The 23038-nt window shown below is 55.0% G+C and overlaps 2 protein-coding genes across 4 annotated transcripts in view; one reads left to right on the forward strand and one right to left on the reverse strand.

Moving 5' to 3' along the window:
- The window catches only part of ACSS2 (acyl-CoA synthetase short chain family member 2), a 33553-nt gene extending 25060 nt beyond the window's left edge, over positions 1–8493 (forward strand). For both annotated transcript variants that reach the window (XM_063349738.1, XM_063349739.1), the window contains 11 exons: positions 283–420; positions 675–845; positions 1692–1825; positions 2377–2509; positions 2966–3022; positions 3338–3418; positions 3859–3967; positions 4115–4183; positions 5441–5617; positions 6386–6460; positions 6671–8493. In XM_063349738.1, the coding sequence (XP_063205808.1) occupies positions 283–420; positions 675–845; positions 1692–1825; positions 2377–2509; positions 2966–3022; positions 3338–3418; positions 3859–3967; positions 4115–4183; positions 5441–5617; positions 6386–6460; positions 6671–6798 (1272 nt within the window). In that variant the 3' untranslated portion in view covers positions 6799–8493. The remainder of the gene's footprint in view (positions 1–282; positions 421–674; positions 846–1691; positions 1826–2376; positions 2510–2965; positions 3023–3337; positions 3419–3858; positions 3968–4114; positions 4184–5440; positions 5618–6385; positions 6461–6670) is intronic.
- Positions 8494–9285: 792 nt separating this feature from the next.
- Positions 9286–21304, reverse strand: GSS (glutathione synthetase). 2 transcript variants are annotated; one of them, XM_063350124.1, is made up of 13 exons: positions 21175–21304; positions 20795–20931; positions 18993–19138; positions 17437–17512; positions 16743–16882; positions 16465–16581; positions 15908–15988; positions 14664–14741; positions 13278–13344; positions 12421–12615; positions 12160–12241; positions 11666–11855; positions 9286–10930 (listed from the first exon to the last, which is right to left on the reverse strand). In XM_063350124.1, exons 2-13 carry the CDS (start codon positions 20921–20923, stop codon positions 10807–10809), a joined length of 1425 nt encoding a protein of 474 aa, XP_063206194.1. In that variant the 5' UTR covers positions 20924–20931; positions 21175–21304; the 3' UTR covers positions 9286–10806. The 2 variants fall into 2 exon arrangements, with proteins under 2 accessions (XP_063206194.1, XP_063206193.1); XM_063350123.1 differs by having other exon boundaries at positions 20795–21204.
- Positions 21305–23038: the final 1734 nt, after the last annotated feature.

Genomic DNA, 23038 nt, shown 5'->3' on the forward strand with positions numbered 1-23038 from the left:
CTGATTCATCAGCGTTACTAGGGGTTTGGACAATCTGCTTCAGGTCTTGCAGCCAGACCGCGTTTAAAGGTTTTCCTTGTGGCTGCGGGCTGAGAAAAGGAGCTTCTGGAGTGAGAGCTGCAGCTCTGGTGCATGGTTTGCAGCAAACGGCTCTGGGGCAGAAGCTGTGCTGTGAACATCTGCCTCCATGGTCCATGAGGGGGGTGAAGTTGGGGCTGCACCCCTTGTCCCCACCTCTCTTGCTTTTGGGCAAGCCTGTTTCTAATCTTCTGCTTTTCTCAGACCCCTTGGAACCCAGCCATGGACATGTGGTGGCACGAGCTGATGAGTAGTGCCAGCACAGAGTGTGAGCCAGAGTGGTGCGACTCGGAGGACGAACTCTTCATCCTCTACACAAGTGGCTCAACTGGGAAACCCAAGGTACGCTTCCCAGCTCCCTACCCATGGGGCCGGGCTGGCCTGCAGTAACACCTCAACTGTGGGAACCAGCGAGGGTCACTTTGGGAGGCCCCAGTAAGAAGAGCCTTGGAGGTCTTGGGAAAAGAGGCTGTGCTGCTTATTCCTGCTCAGCTGCTGATTGAGCTCAGTTGGACCAGTGATGCTCAAGCTTGGCCTGGGAGGGTGAGGGCCCTGGTGAGAACTTGCCCTGACAGTTGCGTGCCTTCTCCTCGTAGGGTGTGCTGCATACGGTGGGTGGATACATGCTTTTTGCTGCCACCTCATTTAAATACGTGTTTGATTACCAACCTGAGGATGTCTACTGGTGCACAGCCGACATTGGATGGATAACAGGCCATTCCTACCTCACTTATGGACCCTTGGCAAACGGGGCAACTAGTGTGTTGGTAAGTGCTGGATGGCAGCTGGGTGCTTTTACTCCAAGAAGGTAGAGATTGTGGTGCTGAGCCACATCCCTGCGTTGATCTGTGATGAGTGTGCTTCTCCCTTGTGTGCGGTGCGCTGGGCTCTACAAGGAAGGGTGACAGTCACCAAAGAGGGCATGGGTGGCTGCTTGGTGGCAGATGAGGGGCTAGTTTGGATGGTTAATTTTTCAAATGCTCCCCTGTTTCTTTCCCTTGGAAGTACAAGCCTTGTGTACCAGGGGAGCCAGGGCTGCTGTAGGGTAATGCTGGATCAGGAGCTGGATCAGGAGCAGGGAGTGATGTTTTCACTGCTGGTGCTGGTTTGACAACCTGCATTTAACTCCCGTGCCTGTATCTCCCTTGGTGGCGTACGGCTGTAACTTGTGTACAGGTCAGGGAGCCAGAGGCTCATGCCCAAGACTCCCTGGGGAAATGTAAGCAGGAAAATGTCACTTTGGGGGAGTCCTTTTTGGGGTTCTTTGTACTTTTTGTTGTGGTTCTGTCGCTGTGTTTGGATGCCTCACCCTGTACCGTGTGGGCAGGGTCATTTGGGCTGGTGGGACTGTGTCACTGGTGGCCACCTAGGGTGTTTGGGGGACATTTGCTAGGACACCTGGGGTAGGGTGGTGCCAAGTCCATCCCAAGGAAGCAGTAAGAAGGGTCCTCGGACTGGGCTGGTTTCACTGTGTGGTGCCCCTGGCATTCCTATAAGGACATGCTAGGGTCCAACTGCTGTTCCATGTTGCTCTCAGCTCCTCCTGCTTGGGGAGGTGCTGCAGGTGGGTAGCAGTAAGGAACAGATTTGTCACTGCCCTCTCTTCTGCTCAGTTTGAAGGTGTCCCCACCTACCCGGACGTTGGGCGCATGTGGAGCATTGTTGACAAGTACAAGGTGACCAAGTTCTACACAGCACCCACAGCCATCCGGCTGCTGATGAAGCACGGGGAGGAGCCCGTCAAAAAGTGAGTGCCAGTCCCCTGTGGCATGGAGGCCCCTGGCTCTGGCACAGCCAGAGTCTCTCAATGGAGGACCAGGGGCCTCAGCTTCTCTGAGCAGCAGCTTCCCCAGCGTATTTTTCTGAACAAACCAGGACCCTTCTGCCTTCTACACAGCAATAGGCAGGCCATGTTTCTGCACTCCCAGCACTAACTTCATTATGGCATTTCTGAGCAGGTCCTCCTCTTTCACCGTAAGCTGCAGCTAAGCTCAGAGGTCGCAGGTTGTCCCTGCTCCTGACCCAAAGCTCACAGAGGTGTGCTGGGCAGAGAGGCCCTCTTTGCTGCTCCTTGGCCAAAGGAAGGGAAGGAGCAGAGCCAAGTGAGAGACACCAAAATCACAGAGTTCTCCTTTCTTGCCCTGTGGAAGAGGGCTGAGAAGGGTCTGAACCATTTGTGGAAGCCCCAAGTACACTTTGGGTAGCCCAGGGGTTCCTGCAGGCTCTGCTGCGCAGCAGGCTCACAGCTGCTGCTCTCCATGACCTGCTGAGCCCCTGCCACCCCCCTCCTGTCTGCAGGCACAGCAGGAAGTCTCTGAAGGTGCTGGGGACCGTCGGTGAGCCCATCAACCCTGAAGCCTGGCTGTGGTACTACCGCGTGGTGGGAGAAGAGAGGTGTCCCATTGTGGACACGTTCTGGCAGACAGAGACAGTGAGTCCTTGCCTGGGTTGTCCCTGGGACCTCTCTTTCCCTTGCGCTCCCTGCAGGTGTCTTTGCATGTTTGCTGTAGTATTTCTTTGGTTCTATGTGGGCTAGTTTTTTTGCTTGCCCAGGAGACTCCAGTGTAGCCTGCAAGTGTTGGTTCCCCTTCTCCTCTTTCTTTCCTGGTCCTCAAACAGGCTCCAAGGGGAGACCTTCCAAAGGGTTCCTGCCAAGATCTGCTCTGGACCCTGCTCTCCTCCCCCCTTTCTCTCCCCCAGCAATTCCAAAGCTTTGTGCCCAAACATGGGCTCCCTGTCCCCTGCCATATCCTTCCCAAGGCCCCATCTCCACAACTGCCCCGAGCAGCCTGCCTCTGACTGGAACATGATGCGACCAGAGCTGATGCAAACAGCTGTGGATGGGCTGGCATTGCCCAAACTCACTTGTTTTTGCCTCTCTTTGCAGGGTGGCCACATGCTGACACCCCTCCCTGCGGCCACCCCCATGAAGCCAGGCTCTGCTGTGAGTACTTCTCTTTTCCTCCCAGGGGCAGGGAGGGCTCCCGGGGGACCACGGTGCTGCAGCAGCAGCTGGCACTGTCTGTGCCATGGCCTCGTGGCTACCAGCTTGCCAGCGTGGTGGTGGGATGGTGGTGCACGTGGGGAGGCGGCCACCACCCAAAATCCCAGGCCTGGCCCTGAGCAGCTGCATGCACGGGCCCCATGTGCCACAGCCCCTCCAAAAATGCCACTTGCTCTGCCCCCCCACTCCCTCTACTTCACGGGGTTTTAATGTGTGGACTCACCTTGTCTCCTTGGTCTCCGATCCCCATGGCAGACGTTCCCTTTCTTCGGTGTGGTCCCTGCTGTCTTGAACGAGTCGGGGGAAGAGCTGGAAGGAGAAGCAGAAGGCTACCTGGTAAAGAAGGGCTGATCTTCCCCACCCTCCCCTTATCCAATCCCCATGAGCTCCACGACCTTCCTGGTGGCATACGCAGGTCTCCGCTTACTCTGGGTCCATACAAGGGACCCCCTTGGGTGGTAGGAACTCCCTTCGCTGCTGTAACTCGCCGGGAACTTTATGCTGTAAACAAAACTGTTCAACTGATGGGTAAATGCGCTCGCACACATGGGCAAGGCAGGAGGATGGGAACAACCTTTCAGCCAAGCTCCTTTCCCCCATGCCAAGCATGCGGAGATTTTCCCAGCAGATCAGCACCGGGCAGCAAGTGTCTGAGTGTCATCACTTGCGTCTCTATCACCACGTGCAGAGACCGCATGCGCCTCTGTCGCTGCGGTACAAAGACTGGGTTATTGGCTTTGGTCTGGCTGACTCAGGTCTGCATTTTTTACTGTCAGGTATTTAAGCAGCCCTGGCCAGGAATAATGCGCACGCTGTATGGAAACCACCAGCAGTTTGAAACAACGTACTTCAAGAAGTTCCCTGGGTACTACGTGACAGGCGACGGTAAGGTGGTTTGGGGAGCACGTGGGGAGCTGCAGGGGCCTGGAGACAGCAACTGAAATCTTGCCACGTCCTGGCTTCAGAATCGCTTATCGGTTGTTCCGAGGGCTGGCACTGCTTCCTCACGCTGTCATTTCTGGCTATTTTTAGGTTGCAGGAGAGATAAAGATGGTTATTACTGGATCACAGGGCGAATTGATGACATGTTGAATGTTTCTGGTAAGAACGAATTTTGTCTTCAGTGGGCACCAATGCGCTTTCTAACATTAGTTGAGAGAGACACCTTGCTTTATGGGGGACACTTCTGCATCCGCTTCTGACACTAGTTTAAAAAAGCCACCTTGCTTTATGGGGGACGGTTCTGCATCCGTGACTCTGCCCAGCAACCTGTGCTCAAAGTGGATCTAATTGCTGGGTCAGGTTTATTTCCGAGACAGAGGAGTCTGTGACTTAGTGACTTTCTGCGTCATTTCCACTGGAGGGAAGGAGCCTTCTGTAACCTCACAGAGGAGGTTCTTAACCAGCCTAATTGCCTCTGTGCTGGAGGATTTAGGGCCACGGGGAATCAGAGAGATTGGGCAGGACCATGTGGTCCCTAATCCAACCTGCTGCTCCGTGTAGGGCTAACCTCGAAGCTGGATCAGGCTGCTTGGAGCTGTGTCTACGGAGGTGGAGATTCTCCCACCTCTCTTAACTGAGTCTTTGAGATTCAGCTGCTGCTCAGCCCATCATTTTCCATATACTGCATTTAATAGCTCCCTCCCTCCTTTCTTGGAGGCTGTAGCCTGCAGGTACTTACTGCTGGCTGTGAGATGCTGCTGTACTTGCCCCTGGATCCAACTGGATCCTTTCATCTGACCAGCAGTACTTGATCCTCCACCAACTGATCGTTTTGGGAGTTGACCCCCTTCCCATGGTTTTCTGTGACAGCAGTCCCAGGGTGGGATGTCAGAACACAGGTAGAGGAGCGGAGGTGCACAGGAGTGCGTTGTGTCCCTGCCCCGAGATGGGGAGCGTTGTTTCATCTCCCCACGGCGAGAAGCTGGAGCAGTGCATGGCAGGGACGGTTCCTGGGCTCTGCAGATCCAGCCTCTTCCTCCTCTGCACCTTCCAGCTGACTCTGTGGGCAGGTCTCCTCTTACCAAATCCAGCTCCTCCTCAGCCTGTGCTTTGTTTAATCCCATGGCTGTGACCAGTTAAAGAAAGAAGCCCAAAGGTGGGCGGGAGAACAGCCAGGGCAGGTGGCCGTACTCTGCGGGTGAGTGATCCCTGGCAGCCTTTGGGGCAGCCCAGCCCCTGCACTGCTGAAACCATTTTCTCTCTCCAGCTGTTGTCTTTTCCCAAGCAAATGAAATCGATGCTCTCAAACTTATAGTTTAGGTCCTTTTACGCTTGCAGACCTCTTCCCCCCAGCTGCTGGGAGGCTGCAGGACCCCAGCCCTTGGCAGTGATAAAGCACTCTCTCCTTGCTTGCAGGCCACTTGCTGAGCACGGCAGAGGTGGAGTCAGCCTTGCTGGAGCATGCTGCCATCTCGGAGGCCGCGGTGGTCAGCCACCCACACCCCCTGAAAGGCGAGTGCCTCTACTGCTTTGTGACGCTGAGAGACGGCCACGAGTTCACCAAGAACCTCACGGATGAGCTGAAAAAACAAGGTAAAACCAGCCAAATATTCGGGAGGTTACGTGGCAGGGAGAGGGTGGACCGTGCTGGGCAGGTGATGGAGGGGTTAAGGGCTTGGGTGCTTGAAGGAGGGTACATGTAGTCTGGGGAACGCAGCATGGACAACTGTGACAAGGTGCCCCCTCTGATTAGAGATCGCGGCTGGCGAAGGCTAAAATTAGTTCTCCCGGCCTTTGGCTGCTCATGTGATGCCATCTCTACCTCTTGGGAGTTGGCAGCCGCGAGAAGGACCAGGGTACCCGGCAGGCTGTTGTTTGCAGCAGTGCTCTCCGGCGTAGGCACAGCTCCCACGGCTCTCCTGGCAGATTTTGACCTGCTGCAAGGGTTGTTAGGTTGCTCTGGGTACTTGTGCTCTGGTCTCAAGCTCTTCCACAACAGACCGCAGCATTTAATACATGAAATGGACCCACAGCAGTTTCTTCTCTGTAGGAACCCAACAGCTGATCAGTCCTTGCTCTATCAAAATGGTAATAACAAGATTGGTGTGGCCGTTATAGAGGTCTCTTGGAGATGGAGGAAATGAAAAAAAATGAGTGCTGCTTCCTTTGGGAAGATGTTGGCATTGCAGGTCTTGCTGCCCCCTCCCACAGCCCAGAGGCTCGGCTGCAGCAGTGCTGGGCATCGCCCTGCCAGGTTCCCCAGGAGCTGGGCTCTGCCTGTCTTAACTTGGTCATCCTGCCTGAAAAGGATGTCTGTGGTATTTCCCAGTATCTTACAATGAAAATCGTTTTCTTTTGCAGTCAGAGAAAAAATCGGACCGATAGCCACTCCTGATTACATCCAGTATGCCCCAAGCCTGCCCAAAACCCGCTCAGGTAAGGGCCCAGTGGCAGTGCTGGGGAGGACTGAGCAGTTCCTGCCAGCGGAAGGAAATCGGCCCTAAATTTCGTGTCCGGGGCTGCTCAAATTCAGGGGGGAGCAACCTCAGGGCCAGCGGGATGCTGCAGGTCTGGGCACTCCCCGCTCCTGCTAAGGATGCTGACGAGATCCTGACTCCTGCTTTCCTTTCATGGCTGTCGTTACAGGAAAGATTACCAGACGGATATTAAGGAAGATTGCCAAAAATGACCAAGACCTCGGGGACATCTCCACCTTGGCAAACCCGGGCGTCATAAAACATCTTTTCAACAGCAGATGTGACACTAAACAGTAGCGGCGTGGCCTGTCCCTGCAGAGCAGAACTGTAGCAGCAGCAGCAGTGTACTGATGAGCAGGTCCCTTGAATAACTGCTGTCTGCCCTGGGAAGGAAACCTGCACCTGTTGAATCGAATGTACAAACGTTACAAACGAGGGAAAGGCTGGCTCTGGATCGGGCACACCTCCCTGGCGCGTCCCTGCCTTGGAGGAGCGTGTGCGTCGTGTTCCAGACGCGTATCGCACCTCTGAGGTTCAGCCTCGTGCACAGAGGGACTCGTCCTCCTCCCTTCTCGGCACCTCGTTCTTGATTTTTAATTTTATTTTTTGGAGGGGTGGGATGTTAATTAACTTTATGTAATTTATGTGGCACCTTGCGCGCAGTGGGAAGGAACTCGGCGGGGCGGAGGGGAAGCGGTGCTGGAGTTACTCAATGCAGGCAGGCACGGGAGGTTCATCCGCCGCTGCCCACACGCCGGCTAAGCTTCCTCTTTTACGGGGAGCGCTGCAAGCTGTGGGAGAACTTAAAAATGCTCTCACAGTGTAAGTTTATAGCTGAGTTTGTCTTACATCCACTGTCCAAGCCTGTTCTTATCAGGAATCCTGTAGCCTGAAAGGGAGCAGGACGAGGCTCAAGGATTGTAAACAGGTTTTGTAGAGCAGTTTGGCACCAAGATCCGCTGCTTCCCAACTGCACGGTGCCAGCTGGTGCGCTTTCCCCAGTCCAGGGTCCTTCACTGCCCACGGACACGACGGGGAGCCACGGGTGGTCTAGGAGGAAAAGTCTGGGTCTGACTTGCTCCACAGAGCACCGGGGCCACCCGCTCATGGCTGAACTCAGGCTGCGCAGCTGGAGGCTCCTTTTGTGTCCCGGGGCAGGAGTGGGTGCTGCTGCCGCTGCCAAGGGACGGAGGGGAAAAGCCGCCCAGGGACACCTTTCCCTTTGCAGGCAAACCGGGCGCTACAGCAAAGAAACCAAGGCAGGGAGGATTGCGTTAGTCCTACGTCGTGTTTTCTCATCAGGAAAACAACAGCGGAAGATATTTAAAATAAAGTTAGCTTTTGCTTAAATCTGACATGGCTTTATGATGATGAGGGGGGGGAAAAACCCCCCAAAACCTCTCATCCAAGAGCCTGCCCGTCTCGTGGGTGCTGCCAAAGCCGTTTTTCTTCAAATGAATTGCATTTAACTCCAGCCCCGGGTTGAGCTGGGAGCGATACCTCCTTTGTCACGTCTGTATGAAAACTGCATGTGAGCTGTTTTTGATTTTGCACTTAAACCAAAGGAGAAATGGGCTTTAAAACTTGCTGCAACAGCTGTTTTTGGCGAGTGCCACGGTCCAGGCCTCACCTGCAAACTGCGCTGCCGTTGGGCTGGGCTGGAAAGGATGAGGCCACTGCCTCTGAGCCTGGTAGCCCAGGGCTAGTGCTGCAGGTGTTCCGGCGGGCTGTTGGCCAAGGCCCTGGTCTCACTTCCTACCTGCTGCTCTCACTGGCACAGCACTCGTCTGTGATCTGTAACCTCCGTGCGTGCCAGGGTCCCACACGCCCCCCGCCCCAGGTCTGTACCACTGGATCGTGCCACCTCCTGGACAAAGGATTCCCGCATCATCTCTCCTCCTCTGTTACTCTTCATCCGCTATGTAATTTTGGCTGGAAACAGCTATAAATTTTATGCAAAATGGAATAAAATTCAAGGAAACAAAATGGAAATAGGCTTAACAGTGCGTGTGTGGGTTGTAGGCGCCTGTCTGCTGTTGCGTCTGGAGGAGTTGGGGGTGCTCAGCCATTGCTGGTAAATGGGGTGGGTTTTTGGGGTGGGGAGGGGTCAGGTACTGCCAGTGCGATGCTTTTTCACGGACTGGGGCTTACGAGTTGTGACTCAGTCTGTGCTGACGCCCTGCAGCGGGGCAAGGGCAGGCGCTCCGATTCCAGGCCTGGAGCCTGTGCCTCAGTTTCTCTTTGGTGTCCAGCCAACACTGGCCCACTAAAGCTCATGGAAGGTGTCATCAACCCCACCGTGCAGGAGACGAGCACCCAGGGAAGCTCAGGGCTATGGCCAGCTGCCTTCCCACCCCTCCAGGCCAGGTCCTCAGCCAGGCCCAGGGATGGATACCACCAGCCTCCGCCTCACCACTCGCTGGTCCCCAGTGTCACCTTCAGCTCAGCCTCACCAGCAGCTCGGGGCCATGCTACGGTGCTCTCCTGCTCCTCACCGCTGCGGGTAACCCTGTGCTCTTGCTACTCACGGCTCCAGGCTGAAGGTGCTTTCTCGTGGAGACCCCTCACCGCAGCAGCTCTCCAGTTGTACTGGGCCACCACTGCAGGGCAGAAACTGCTGGGTCGGCTTTAGGCTGTCCCTGGTGTGAAGGTACATGAAAGGACCGTGCCCAGGGAGGAGGCAGCCACCTCCCCTTCACCTCTAGTCTCAGACAAACCTTGCACAAGAAGAGTGTTCAGCTTTGAACGTACAGTTTAATCTCTGGCAGAGGGTAATCACCCCACCACCACCACCCCCCCGCTCCCGGCAACAAAACCACCACCCAGGAATCCCAGAATCAGTCACGCTCACAGAACTGAACTCTTTCCAAGGTGGTAAGTGAAGCACCCGGTGCCACCACACAGGGACAGTGGCAGTGAGCCCGGCAGGGTGCAGGCACAGTCAATCAGCACTTTCATTATTCAGAAATAATTGGCTTTACACTGCTTCCCTCTGGTATCGCTAAAAGAAAAAAAGAAAAAAAAGTAGAGCTGAGGCTGCCTGGGTGCTTTACCAGGGCACCGCTGGAAAGGGGCATCTTCTGCATTCCGCCTTCAGCTGCTGGACTGAGGAGGAAGAGGGGCTGGAGGAAGAGGCAAAGCCCATGGGATGGGGAGTCCACACTCCTCCATCCCACCAACACCACACCGTTCCCACAGAGTCTAAAAAACCTGGAGGGAGATGCATCTCACCACCCGCCGGTGCTGGTCCCAGATTAAAGCCCTTAGGAACTGCAATTCCATCACTTCCCTGCCACAGCGCTCCCAGTGTCGGCCCGCCCCACATCCCAGCAGGACCATTACCCAGGTCAGGGCTCCCTGACGTTACTCTTGGGCTGCAGATGCACAACGCTCAGCGTGATGCACTGGCACAAGGTTATCAACAGGGGCTGTGACATGAGGCTCCAGTTCAGCATCGCGCTGGGATCTACCACCATCGAGGGATTCTTGTGCCAGCCCGTGGGCATCTGTTGGACGAGGCTGGAGGAGACGGGGGAGCCGGTGCAGCTCTCCCATGGGGACAGCAGGGCCTGCCAGATGCATTCTGCACCTCTGCCTGCCTTGCGTAGCACAGAGGTGCCGTTTGGGAGCACCCAAGCCAATAAAAACAGGAGTTGGGCAAAGCAAAAGCAAGAGGCCCTCGGGCAAATGAAACAAGGGCAGCTGCCCCTTGTGCAGGAACCCTGAGGATCCTCAGGCACAGAGAACAGTAGAAATCGGGGCAGGAGCATTGAAGGAGGGCTGGAGGGGCTACAGTCATGTAGAGCTGGGCTTCCCCCTTTAACCTGGGCAGTACTGAGGCACTGGGACAAATCCCACATCTACCTTTCTCCTCCCAGTTCCCAGGCTTTGGGTTTTTGCATCTCCAGAAATCAGGTGCAGCATGAAGGAGCACAAAACTGGCAACAGCAGGAGTGCCCGTTGTGGCACATTCATCCTTCACCCCTCAGCTTGGCTGTACACACTCCCGCCCGGCGGCTAGACCCCAAGGAACACCCAGTGCTGGGAGGCTGCAGCTGGGACACGCACGGGGCAGGGCCCCCTGAGCAGGCAGAGCAAGGGCCTCCCTTCTTCCTGCAGGAGGAGTTGCAGAGGAGAAGCTGGGGCTGGCACACAGGGCCCTGGAGCAGTTGTGTCCACGCAGTCCTTCCTCACAAGTCCTCAGCACATCAGCCCTTGGTAAGCACACCCTAAGGAGAACATCCCCGTGGCAGATCAGCTCTTGGAGCAGCAGCGTGAGGTCAGGTGGAACAAGGCATCGCCTCCTCACACCAGGTAAGGAGTGTCCAGCACCGCCACCCCCGCCGCCACCCCGCCGTCCGCGTGCTCGATGGCCTTTGTCCGCAGGAGGTGGCCAGCGGCCTTGTTCATCACCATCTCCTCGCCCTGCCTGCAAAGAAAGAAAAGGGCACCTGAGCAGCTGCAGGCCAGAAAGCTTACGGCTTTTCACCTTGGACAATTCGCTTCATGTTCCCCACGTGAGCACAGGGCAGGTGACCGGCATCCAAAAGCCCCAGGGCTAATGCAGAGGTCCCTGCAGACAGCAGAGCTGCGCCCGTTCCGTGCCTGCCAGCGACACTGCCCTTTCCCAGCTGGGCTATTTCGGTCCAACTGCTCCACACATGGGCAGTGTCAGGTTGCGAATGTTGCCAGAGTACATTTGTTTCAAAATTGCATGAGAAGGACTTTAATATATAAGCTATGGAAACTTTTCTATGGGGCTACGAGGGTCTTAAACAAAAGCAGGAGCTATTTAGGGTTGAACACGACTGCATGTTCAGATATTTCTGAGATTGCCAAGGGTTCAGGAAAGCACGTGGCTGCATCCAGAACCTGAGAAGTGCTCCCAGAAATCAGGGATGAGAAGCACCAGTTCCACATGGCTGTTACACCAGTAACCGCCAGCACCAGCTCTGCTGTTTTTCAACAGCTCGGTTGCCAGCAGGTACAGAACACAGTGCTGAGAGCTGCTGATGGGGGCAGAGACTGAACAGTCACCTCTGCCCCCCGTACCTCTGCCTCCCCAGAGATACCTGCCCTGCTGCTGTGCTCAGACAGCACAGACGGGACAATGCTCCCAACCCGAGTGCCGGCAACCACCCCATAACACAAGCACATTTCTCACCTGATGTAGACACCAAAAATACCGAGCTCCGAGATGCACTCGGACACTTGTAGGGGACTGTGGGCTCTCAGCAAGTAATTCATTGCTGGCTGTGGTTTGATCTTATCCATCAAGATGTAGGAGGTTCTCTCAGGGCTGTCTCTGATCTTCTCCAGAACCTGCCTGAGCTCTTCACCATAGAGGTTGTTCCCTGACAATAAAACCAGCAAGTCAATCACTTCCCAGCACAGCAAAAGCCACTGGCCCCAGCTCTGGTGGTAGCCCCAACAGCCCCAGCTTCTGCCTCCCCACGTGCTGCCTAGGCTCCCCAGTCGTCCAGGAGCAGCACCACCTTACTGCCATGACTAGTCCCCACGGCTACAAGTAGCTATAAGCCACGCCATCCCCACTTTTATACCCTCAGCACGGGACCGGGAGCCATCACAGAGCTACTGCCTCTCCCGGGTACAGCACGAACCGCAATGAAAACCCACACGACCCGCTCCAGCTCGTACCTCCACCTTCTCGCTGCGGCTTCAGCACAAACCGGTCGGGGTCAGCGATAGCCATGGCAGCTATCTTGTCACCCTCTTCGCCCTGACAGGAAAGGACGGCAACAGCAAAGCCTCAGGGAGGAGCAGGGGCTGAGCAAGATCAACAGGGTCCCCCCAGGGACCACCACAAAGCCTTCGCATCTTCTTAACCAAAGAGAAACATCATGCAGGCCAAACACATGCCTGCATGTTCATTCCTGCTCCAACCCCACTCATACTCACCACATCCAGGGAATAGAGTCCAGCAAACGTTGCTCTTATTCGAGCGACAGCCTCGGCACGTCCGGGAAGCAATTTCTCCAGTGTCCCTGGCTGGCTCAGCTCCTGCTGGACCTTCTTGGTGCCTGCCAGTTGGGTGGCAATGTCAGGGCACTTCACTGCCCTCGATCTCTCCAGCAACAACCGCGCCTCCCAGTTCTGAGACAGAAAGAGAGCAACCATCCCATCAGTAAAAAATAATAAAATAAATACACGTTTTCTCCACTCCTTTCTGTTCAGTTATTGACATATGATTTGCCTGGCAGGGATGGTGGGTGGGAATAGCACTCCGGTGACAAGCAGACACGCATACATGGATTTCCCACCACCTCTGGAAACAGCGCAGCCAGGTTAGTCCACAGACTCCGCCTGCATCCACTCCGCAGCTTGTCCAGTGCTGCCACCTCCAGACAACAGCAGGATCTGGCCTGTATTATTATCACCTGCAGCCTAATAGTCCTAGCAGAGGACAGAAAGTGATCTGTAGATCAGGTTTAAACCCTTTAAGCAGGTGCAAACAATTCACAATTAACACAATACCTGTGTTAACCCATATATTACAGAAGCAATCCATTGCTGCAGTAAGAGGTCACCACGAGTGGTTACTGGAGAAGAACGCCACTCATTTTTCTTATTGCTTGAGCACCAGGGACACCCACAGGTGCTGCAGAGCCACAATTTCCCAGTGCTATCAGTGACACCGCCCAGGACTAACCCCATCCAGGACAGGACAGACGCCCCTGGGATCACAGGGCATTTCAAACCCACTGGGCAAGGCCACAGCGCGAGCGGCTTCTCGGAGCAGAGGGCTCAGTACTGACCTGCTGGTCGTAGTTCTTTGGCACGTAGCCCTCTCTGTAGTACACCACTGCTACCTCCTGGCCGTCCCTGGAACAGAAACCAGAAGCATTCACAGAACCAGGCCAGCCTCTGCTCGAAAGCCCCCAGCACCAAAGAGGCTGTGATGGGGTCAGGCAGGGAATGTGTTACAGCATTCTCCTTGGCCTCCTGGGCTGCTCCTGGCTGTCTCCGCCAGAGAAAGCTGAGGACTGCAAGCCCTGGCTCCTCTCCACTGAGCCCCAGCTGGCTTGCCCTGGCCTGAGACACAAGGAGCTGACATCTGGCCTCTGCCCTGACTAACCAAAGTCGGGCACCCAGCCCATCAGGGACGTATGAACCTAATTTTTTTAACAGCTTTTGCCACCAGGAGCCAGACCTGGGAGATTCTTGAAGCTGGGAGGGAACAGGGTCCTTCTCCGGTGGCAATTCAAGGCAGGACACCAACTCAACAACCTGCCCAGGCACCAGAACATCCTGACAGGGCAGGACTGTCAGCGTACCCATAGCATCACACCCCCAAGCTTTGGCCACACAAATTGTGCCGTGGCCAGGGAAAGCAGCAGAGAAACTGCTGGCAGCCAGGCAGTGTAATTGTAAAGGGATTCATCATTAAGAGGAGAGGATGCTCTGGAGGAAGTACAGTGGATACACTTTCCCCTTAACTGTCTGGCGACGACAAAAGTATTCATTAATTAAACACAGCAGAGGCACCAAAGGTCAAACCATGGAAAAATTATCCTAACTACAGAAAAAACATTGGCCTGAAACCATATCTTCCTTTAGGCTTGTATAGCTCTAAGCACATTACCATGGTAATAGGACAAACGTCACACTTGGGACCAACTGCCAGCACTTGGAGTCTGTGACCCGCATGTCCTGACCTCCACAGGGAGCAGGCAAGATGCTGAGTGCATTCAAAAGCAAGAGATACCATAAGGACATGTAACGCTTCCTCCTCTAGCGCTAATAACCCAGCCCAGCTCCCACTGGCAGGGCATCACGTGAATGGTAAACAGGAAATGTCTTTGTGGAAGCCTCTGAAATAGCTAGGACTGTTCACAGCAGATGTATGTGGAGGAAGTAAAGATCCCGCAGAGGTCTAAAGGCTGCAGCCTGAAGGAGGGAAATGATGTTTCCAGCTGTAAGGGACTGATGTGCGTATGCAAAAATCTCACCACTGTGAAAATAAAATGATTTCAGCTCTAAGGGGAAGCAGATGCGGCAGCCTGGAGCACTGACGAGAACTATTTTCCCAAAAAGTCACTATTTACACTCAAAACATACCACCAGCTTTGGCTGAAAATTCCCATTTACAGCCCTGTGTGCCCAACACACAGCCAGGAACGCGCACCTTGGCTCATACTCACATATACAGCCTCCTGGCATCATCCAGAGACCCCTTTTCAAACACATCTCTGAATCGCCTCCTGATGACTCGAATATTCCTGTTAAGAGAGGAGTGGGAGAGTCACCAGGCTGGGCATAGTTACTTGAGCTAGCAATCACAGGTGGAGTCAGTGGCTTCAGCGAGGAGGATCTGCAGGCTCCTTCACAAATAACCTCAGGCTTTGTACTACAGAGCCAGAGGAATCCTACAGGCCACAACAGTCCCTGTTTTCAGTGCCTGTCCTACGTTTTACTGTTGGAAGCAGAGCACATGCCTACGCACCCTGGATTTCTCCATACCCTTGACCTCCTAAAGTGTTTCTAAGAGAAGTCAGTATTTGGGTTTTTTTTTCTCTCTACACAACAGATTCACTCACTGTTGGCTTCAAAGCCAAGAGCTGCAGAGCAACTTTCTGCATGTTTTACCTCCTTCACGCTTTATAGCCTTTCCTCCACACAGCGGCAGTGTGGACTTGCTGACCTGGAGAGGCGATGCCATACGCCTCCCACCGCACCAGCACAGGCTCAAGGCTACAACTTATGAAAACACCTCCTTCTCCTGAGTCCTTTACTCTGTAAAGCTGCGTTAATTAAGTTTTTATGAAATACCCTGTGCCCAATCCCAAATCAGAGACCAAGCAGGACCCTCAATAATCCCGCTCTGCTCCTTATTGTCATCTAAGAGACTTGGCCCGCAGCAATGCTACCACTGGTGCAGCTCGGAGGACTACGCAGGCACAAAATCAGCAAGGAATCAGCCCTGGAGACCAGAGGCTTTGATGGCTGTTGGTATTTACAGCAAAGAGCTGGTGAGAGGCTTTGGGAGGTCGGTGTGAAGACAAAGGTGGGCGTGAGGCTAGGCAGGAGGCCACCGAAGGAACGCTGAAGACAGCTGCCTAACAGACCACGGAGATAAGTCCAAGATAAAGGCTGCCCCATTACATACCAAGACATGCCCTCTCACAGTCTCAGAAATGATCAAGTGTTTGGACTTTACCCTTGAGTAGGTGACAAAGTAAAAAGCAAAGAGATTCTGCACACCCCCATCTTTCCATGACCTGCTCCTACACTCCCCCCACCATGCCATGCCCGCTGGAGAGCCTGGAGACGCCCCACAAACTGCCTTGAGGGAAACACCACAACCCAGCAGCAGTTCATTCTGCTTCCCTCTTCCAAAACTGTACCATCTCCTCCCTTTCCCATCCCAGGAAAAGTCAATCTTTACCTGTTCCAAAGCTCATTTTCTACACATCGCTGATCAAAAATGTTCCTTTGGACTTCCTCCACCAGAAACATCACCACAGCACTGGAAGAGATACCAAGAACGTCATTAAACCCTGAAACATTCTACAAGCACCCAGGATCACCAACTTTTGATCTCTGTGATTCAGGCTTCCTGCACTGCTCCTGCTTGGTGTTTTCCAGTGTTTCTAAGGGTCAGCATGCAAACAGACAGCAGTACTGATCCCATGACATTAACAAACCAGCGTGGGGCATACATAATCACAAAGGGAAAAGGCAGGAGGAAAAACAAGGTCTATGCAGGGTTGCTGAACCACACAACTCCTCCAGGGTCCCTCTGCACGTCTCTGCCTTTGCAACACAGCAGCCTTGCACACTAAGACAACCACACTCCTCTCCCCAGGGTGCCACATGCTTTTTGAGAGCAGCTTGTCCAGCAAACAGGCATCTTTCAGAAAGTGCCATTTCAAACCCAAATACTTGCATGCCCGAGGGAGACAAGATAAACCAGTCTTCAGCACCTCCTCTCTCCTCCCTTACCTTGGTGAACCGTAGAGCTCCCAGGCTTTCGCAATACCCAAGGCAAGCCCTTTCGATGGGTTGTTGGGCAGCAGGCGTGATGCCTCCTTAGATTTTCCCAGCACTTTCAACACCTGCCTAGGGAACAAAAAAAACCCAGAAGCCGTAAGTGCCAGGACAGCACCCCACCAGATCTAGGGAACAGGAGTTTGGAGAGCACGCAAAGACAAGGAGCGCAGCAGGCCACACAGTACAGCCGCTGCAGTGCCTGGCAGCGCGGGCCAGAGATGCTCCCTTACCCATGGACCGCCACAGTGCGGGAGGTAAGGCCTCCGAAGCTGGCAGCAATGGTGTTTATTTCTATCTGCTTCAGAGCTGGTGTCCCATCTACCCCACGGTCAAACATGTAATCAGAGCGGTTTATGCCTAAAAACACAGACTGAAACAGAGGGGAGGTGAAGTGGGTTCTCCCGCTGCCTTGAACTGCAAATCCCTTTGATAACCTCACTTCAAAATCCTGGGGCAGATCCAATCACCTTCATTTTGATAAAAACCTCTGCAAGACATGCCTGTGGGTGCTTTGGCCCTTGCTCAGTGCCCACAGCCCTCCTCAATATTCCAGAGGAGTCAGCAACACTCATGACAGCAAAAGAGCTTCTGCAGGGACAGCCTGTCCGGCACAGGTCCCAACACAGCACACATCTTTGCACTCTCCTGAGACTCCTACAGGACAAAGGCAAACCATACTAAATCCTCCCAGTCAAGGCCTCACTGCTTCCAGCAGGGCTAACCAAAGGGCATGACCATCAAAGAGGGCAAGGTCCTGAGCTCACAGGCTGTAACCGAGACATCGTAGCGTAGGGAGCAATCGGCCTGACTATGGGACAGTTCAAAGCCCACAGCAGCAAGCAAGCTTGCAGACAGAGACCAGGCAAACCCACCGCACTGTAAAGGGGCACAGCTGCTGACCGCTGGGGTCTCCTGCCAAGGTACCTGAGCCAAGCCTTCCTCCAGAACTTGCATGTAGATTCTAAAGAGCCGAGCTGTGAAGTCATCTACCTTGATGGTGCTAGAGAGAAAGAAAGACCAGATCAACCCCCTTACACCGTCAAAGGGGAACGAGAAAATGAATTCCTCTCCAGAAAAAAAAAGAATCTTACCAGGGACGTTCTCCAGCACAAATAGCAGGTCTGTGGCTAGACCAAGTCCTAGAGCACTGTTAAGTATCTCACCACGAACACACTCTTCATCAAAGGCCACAGCGCATAACCATAACACAAATGCAGTTTGCTCAGCACAGCCACTCTACAAAAAGCACCACTGTGCAGAAGTGACTTTCATACGCAGGGCAGAGAGACACAACAAGCAAAAGCAAAAAAAATGCAGAGGAATTCTGCAGATACAGGACAGAAATCAGAAGTCTCTCTGTGCCTGCACACACAGTTCACAGAAGAAGCTTCAGGAGCTTCATCAAATTCCCCCTGTTCTGTTGGGCTCTAAATCCCATGCAGTGTGGCGCCAAGCACTTCAGTGGCCCAGCTGGAGTAGGTCTGGCTTTTCTTCAGGGTCCCAAATTCCGGAGCCAATTGTGAGCAGCACCTCCCAGGAGCTGCCCTGAGACACTGCGCAGGAGACGGCACAGGGCAGGCAGGCGAGCGCACACAAGCCCCAGGCGCTGTGTTCCTTAACCGCAGGTATAAACGTGCCCACACAAGCTCTGCTTGTAGGCAGCTCTGGAACAGGCGCAAGCATTAAAACAGCTCTGAGGGGTCAGGCTTTAGCAAAACAAGAATGAGGCTGGAAATAGTCTCCTTTGCTCTGTCCCAGTGTCAGAGAGCCACCAGCACCTGCGCAGACAGGCAGAATGGCCAGCAGGAAGGGAGATGAATTTTGTGGAAGCATCAGCCCTACAGATCATGGGTCCACAGTCAGGGATGGTCGCTCCAGCACAGGGGAACAGCCACAGATAAACCCAGAAGAGCTCACGAGCCAGAGCCAACCAGTCCTCCAGCACCCAGAGTTTGCAGGTCACCTTCCCAGCATGACTGGGAAAGCAGGGGACACAGGGTGACCGATCAGAGGTAGGTGTGGGGGAAGAAACGAACACCTTGTCTTCAGACCTGAGGGCAGGCAGCAGAGCTGGTGGTTATCAGATAGCCACAGGCAAATGCAAAACAAGACCAAAACTAACTACTAAATCTAGGACTCAAAGAAGCCTCCAGCAATTTGAATTTAAGGCCAACAAGCTCACAAGTAAGAATTCACAAGCTTTCATTTGTAAAAGTGGCAAAATTGAAGATCACCGCAGGGAACTGACTCTTGGCCAGAAGTTCCACCTTCTGAAGCCCAAGGAGACATCAAAACATAGAGACTTCATAGAAATTAGTGTTAGGACAAATAATGCAGCAAAGGAGACAGTTCCTGCAGAGGCCAGAAGTGCCTGCCTCAGCTTGAAGGAGATGAACAGACGGAAGGTAGGAACGCCTGAGGGGTGATAAATAGCTCACATTTAAAATGTGTCATTAAAATGCAACATGCAAGAAAGTTACCTGGCCAGAGTATGCTCCAGGAATTCTTTGTTTTGGCTAATAGCATCCACCAGCAGGTTAAAATCTTGCTGAACAGCATACGCTTGTTCAAACAGGGCACTTGGTACTGCAGATGGGAGCAGTGTGAAGGGAGCGTAATTCACCACCTGCAAACAAGAATGCAGCAGCAAAGTCAGGTCTTGACACAAGGGTCCACAGGGCTGGAAACCCACCCTGGACTATGCAGTTTAAGTGGGGCTAAAAAGGGGCTTCCTCTGCTTGGCTGAACGTCATGCCATCCTCAGGCCCCTTGAGTGCACCCTGGACAGACACACGGCCTCATCCCTGCTGACCCCTGACTTTTGAGGGATTTTCTTTAAGAGCCATCCATGGGGTGCTGAGGAGGCAGAAGCAGCTGCTCCAGAGATGAGTGCTTCCCTCTGAAGGATGCTATTTCCACCTTAAGTGCAGAGCACCGTCTCCAAAATGCCACAGCTTCAGAGAAAAGGTGAATTTGCCAGTCCTGGGTTTTGGCCATCAAAAATTCCTTTGATCCCTGCCCACTGAATCCCAGGGGTGACTCCGGACCCCTGGCTCACCCCACAGCTCAGGCACAGAGCCATCCTCAAAGCCAAAATATTATTACATCAGTGTGAAGTACCCGATTCACTTTGATTTTTGCATGAGCCAAGGGACACTGGCAGTGTGTTTGGCCTCTCCTCCCAGGCTCCCTCTTCCTCTCACCCTTTGAGGTTCCCTCAGGGCCCTAACGTGACCAGGGGCTGACACCAAGGAGCAGCCCCCGTGGTGGAGACCTCCCTCCTTGTACCTCTGCCAGCTCCAAGCACAGCTGCCTGCTTAGCCCCAGGCTCTGCAGAGACCCATCCCCAATGGTGTCCCACCCCTCTTGCACTGGGGTACTTCTTCCTCTGAGACACCTCATGGCATCCCCCTCCAACAGCCTGAGCCCCCCATAAGCACCCCCACCAGCTGCCAGAGATTCACCAGAGGTAATCCCATGTGTTGGCCACCCCTGTCCCCATCACTTTGTCCCAGGTACGGAGCAAAGGCTGACTTGTAGCTGGGAGCACGTCAAAAAGAGAGGCCTTCCTGAGAGGGGTGCTCCCCTCATTCAAAGGATCATATGGGTGGTGAGAGGCTGGGAGAGGGATCATAGAATATGTTCAGTTGGAAGGGACCTTTAAAGGTCATCTAATCCAACCCCCCTGCAGTAAGCAGGGACACCTTTAACTAGATCAGGTTGCTCAGAGCCTCATCAAGCCTGGCCTTGAATGTCTCCAGGGATGGGGCCTCCACCGCCTCTCTGGGCAACTTGGGCCAGTGTGTCACCACCCTCAGTGTAAAGTGCTTCTTCCTAACGCCTAATCTAAACCTGCCCTGCTCTAGTTTAAAACCATTGCCCCATGTCCTATCGCTACATGCCCTTGCAAACAGCCCCTCCCCAGCTTCCTTGTAGGCGCCCTTCAGGGACTGGAAGGCCACTGTAAGGTCTCCGTGGAGAACTCCCACCAACACAGACACGCAGGGCTGGCTCCTGGCAATTTCCCAGACTTTTCCAGATTTATCCCTACCCTTGGGAAAGGGGAACTGTATCGCAGGGTTGTCTCTCGGGGCGATGCACTCATCAGCAGGATGGGGTGTGGGTTACAGCCCCCCGGCTGGGCTGCAGCCAGGCGCTCACGGCAAAGCACTGCGCCTTGACCCCGGGATGGCGGCCGGCTCCTCCCCGGGCTCCTCTCCCTTTGCTGACTCACACCCCGGCCAGGACCGAACGCCTCCCGTGACCCCGCTCCGCCGCTTACATCCGAGGCGTTGGGCTCGCCCTCGGTCCGCATCAGCACGCCCGCCAGCAGCGCCGCGTCCACGGCCACCCGCGCCGCCTCCTGCACGGCCGCCTCGTTCCGCAGGACGTCCTCCCACGGCGCAGCCATGGCTCCCGCTGAGGAGGCAGAGCAGAGTCACGCACTTGGCCCCCGGGGCCCTTCCCGCCCGGGCTGGGTTGGGCCGAGCGCCCGAGCTCAGCAAGGCCTGTGCGGGACCCCCGCGGCGCTGCAGGGCTCCGGCCTGCGCAGGGCCGGGCCGCGACACGCCCCCGTCAGCCAGGGCCCAGCCTGGCAGCGGGATCGGGATGACCCCGGCCCCTCTCTGAGCCGAGCCCCGGGCCCAGCCCCGCCACCCCTACCTGCTCCGCGCCGCTCGGGCCCGCCCCGCCCGCCGCCAGGCGATTGGACAGGCCTCCCGCCCTCGCCCCGCCCCACCTATGGATTGGCAGCTCAACTGACCTATCAGCGCGGGGCGGGCGGCACCACCGCGTGCCGCTGCGGCTGCCTGGGGGCGAGGGGGGGGGGAAGGCGCCGCGCGAGGAGCGGAGAGCGCGCGTGCGCCTGGGCGTGGAGACCCCGGCGCCGTACTGCGTCACGGGGGGTGTGACGTCATGTGGCGTGACGTCAGGGGGGCGGGAGCGCGCCAGCGGGGGCTCGGGGCGTCCCGTGGGGCTCGGGGAGGGGGCGGCGAGGGTGCTGGCTGCTGGGGGCGCCGGTGCTAACCCGCAGAGGGAAAAGTTTTGGGCCCTTCAGGTCATTATCAGCAATAATGACATCATGCCCCATGAAGGGATGCCCACGTCTCCAGGAGAGCCTTGGCGGAGGTGCCCAGGGTGTCCCCCCGGTGTGTGGCAGGCTGCGGGACCCCCGGGGAAGGAGTGGAGCAGGGCTTCCCCCCGTCGGCGTCATAGGTGCCGTGGCCGGGGGCACACGGTGCGGAAGTTGGCGTTGGGTTTGGTTGCTCCTGCTGGGAGCAAGGGCTGCGTGACATCACTGCGGCCACCAAAGTGAGGCGGGCACCGGGCCTCGACCTCACCTGCAGCCCGAGGAACAAGTAGGGGCTTGCTAGGGACGTTCTCCAACACTTGATGAGATCACGTCTTGTCTGAATATCAGGGATCAATAATTTTATGGATTTCTTGGGATAGATCTCGTTGTGCTGGATAGAAACACTCTCTTGATGTGAGTGAGCACGTTTCCCCGCCTGCTGTGATGCCAGTGGTCTTCCCACTGGTGTGGGCCTGAGGATTGGTGTCCTCTTGGAGAAGGCAGTGGGAGAAAGGCCCAGGACTGTGTGACTCGGCTGGGGTGGTGCTGCTCTCCGGGAACAAAGTACAGGAGGTGATGACCGATGACCATCTGCTGCTGCTGCTGAATCCATCACAAAATACCCGGCAGTATCATAGAATCAGAATTGTCTGGGTTGGAAGGGACCTTTCAGATCATCGAGTCCAACCAAGAGTCTAAAAGAGATACCTCCAAAAGCTGTTGTGTCTACAGGATTTAGCCAACATCTGAAGACTTTTGGTCATTTTGGGGTTGCTCAGCCAAGGTGTTCACCCCAGGAGGGATTTTGTCCTCTGGTGATGAAAGCCCCCAGCTCTCCAGCCCGAGAGACTGTCCCCTGTCAGTCACACCGCACTCGTATGGAAAAATCAGTGGTCCAGCAATTTATCTTCTGGGAAATAAAAGCACCTGAACTGAACCGATATTGGAACAACTCCATCTTATTGCCTGGGTGCAGCTGGGCATGCGGGGCTGCCACCACGGTCCCCCAGGAGACCCCCAGCCCCTGAAGGGGCCACCACAGTGACTCTGCCCTTCCAGGGAACCCGTGGTGCTCAAGCCTAACTTTGGGGTGACCGCCAGCGTCCTCGCAGATGCACAAAAGTGAGATCTTGCAAACCTCTGCGTTTCCCACAGGAGGGAGAGGCTCCGAGGGAGGACAGCCAAAGCACCACCCCAGCTCCATTTGATGCTCTCCAATTAATTTGAAATGATCCCAGCTTTGAGGGACCCATCAAGCCTGAAAGGCAGTCCCAAGGAGCTGGGCAGGCCAGCTTGGTCCTGCTCTGCCTTGCCTTTCCTAGGGTGTTGTGGTGTTTTCGCCATGGAGAATGTGTAAGTTAAGTTGGACCTTGGTTTACTGCGAACCTCCCCCAAAATGCCTACTGCAAGTTCCCAACATGATTTCTGAGGCTGCCACGAACCAAAAGCAATGGA

Source organism: Chroicocephalus ridibundus, chromosome 12 (assembly GCF_963924245.1).
Source record: "Chroicocephalus ridibundus chromosome 12, bChrRid1.1, whole genome shotgun sequence".
NCBI lineage: Eukaryota > Metazoa > Chordata > Aves > Charadriiformes > Laridae > Chroicocephalus > Chroicocephalus ridibundus.

Excerpts from the sequence above, each read along its gene's own strand:
- GSS (XM_063350124.1), bottom strand. The coding sequence starts at position 20,923 with ATGGCTGCGCCGTGGGAGGACGTCCTGCGGAACGAGGCGGCCGTGCAG. Across the intron at positions 16,582-16,742 it reads CGCACTGTGGCGGTCCATGG|GCAGGTGTTGAAAGTGCTGG; the intron begins GTAAGGGAGCAT and ends TTTGTTCCCTAG. Across the intron at positions 10,931-11,665 it reads ATTTTTGGTGTCTACATCAG|GCAGGGCGAGGAGATGGTGA; the intron begins GTGAGAAATGTG and ends CTTTCTTTGCAG.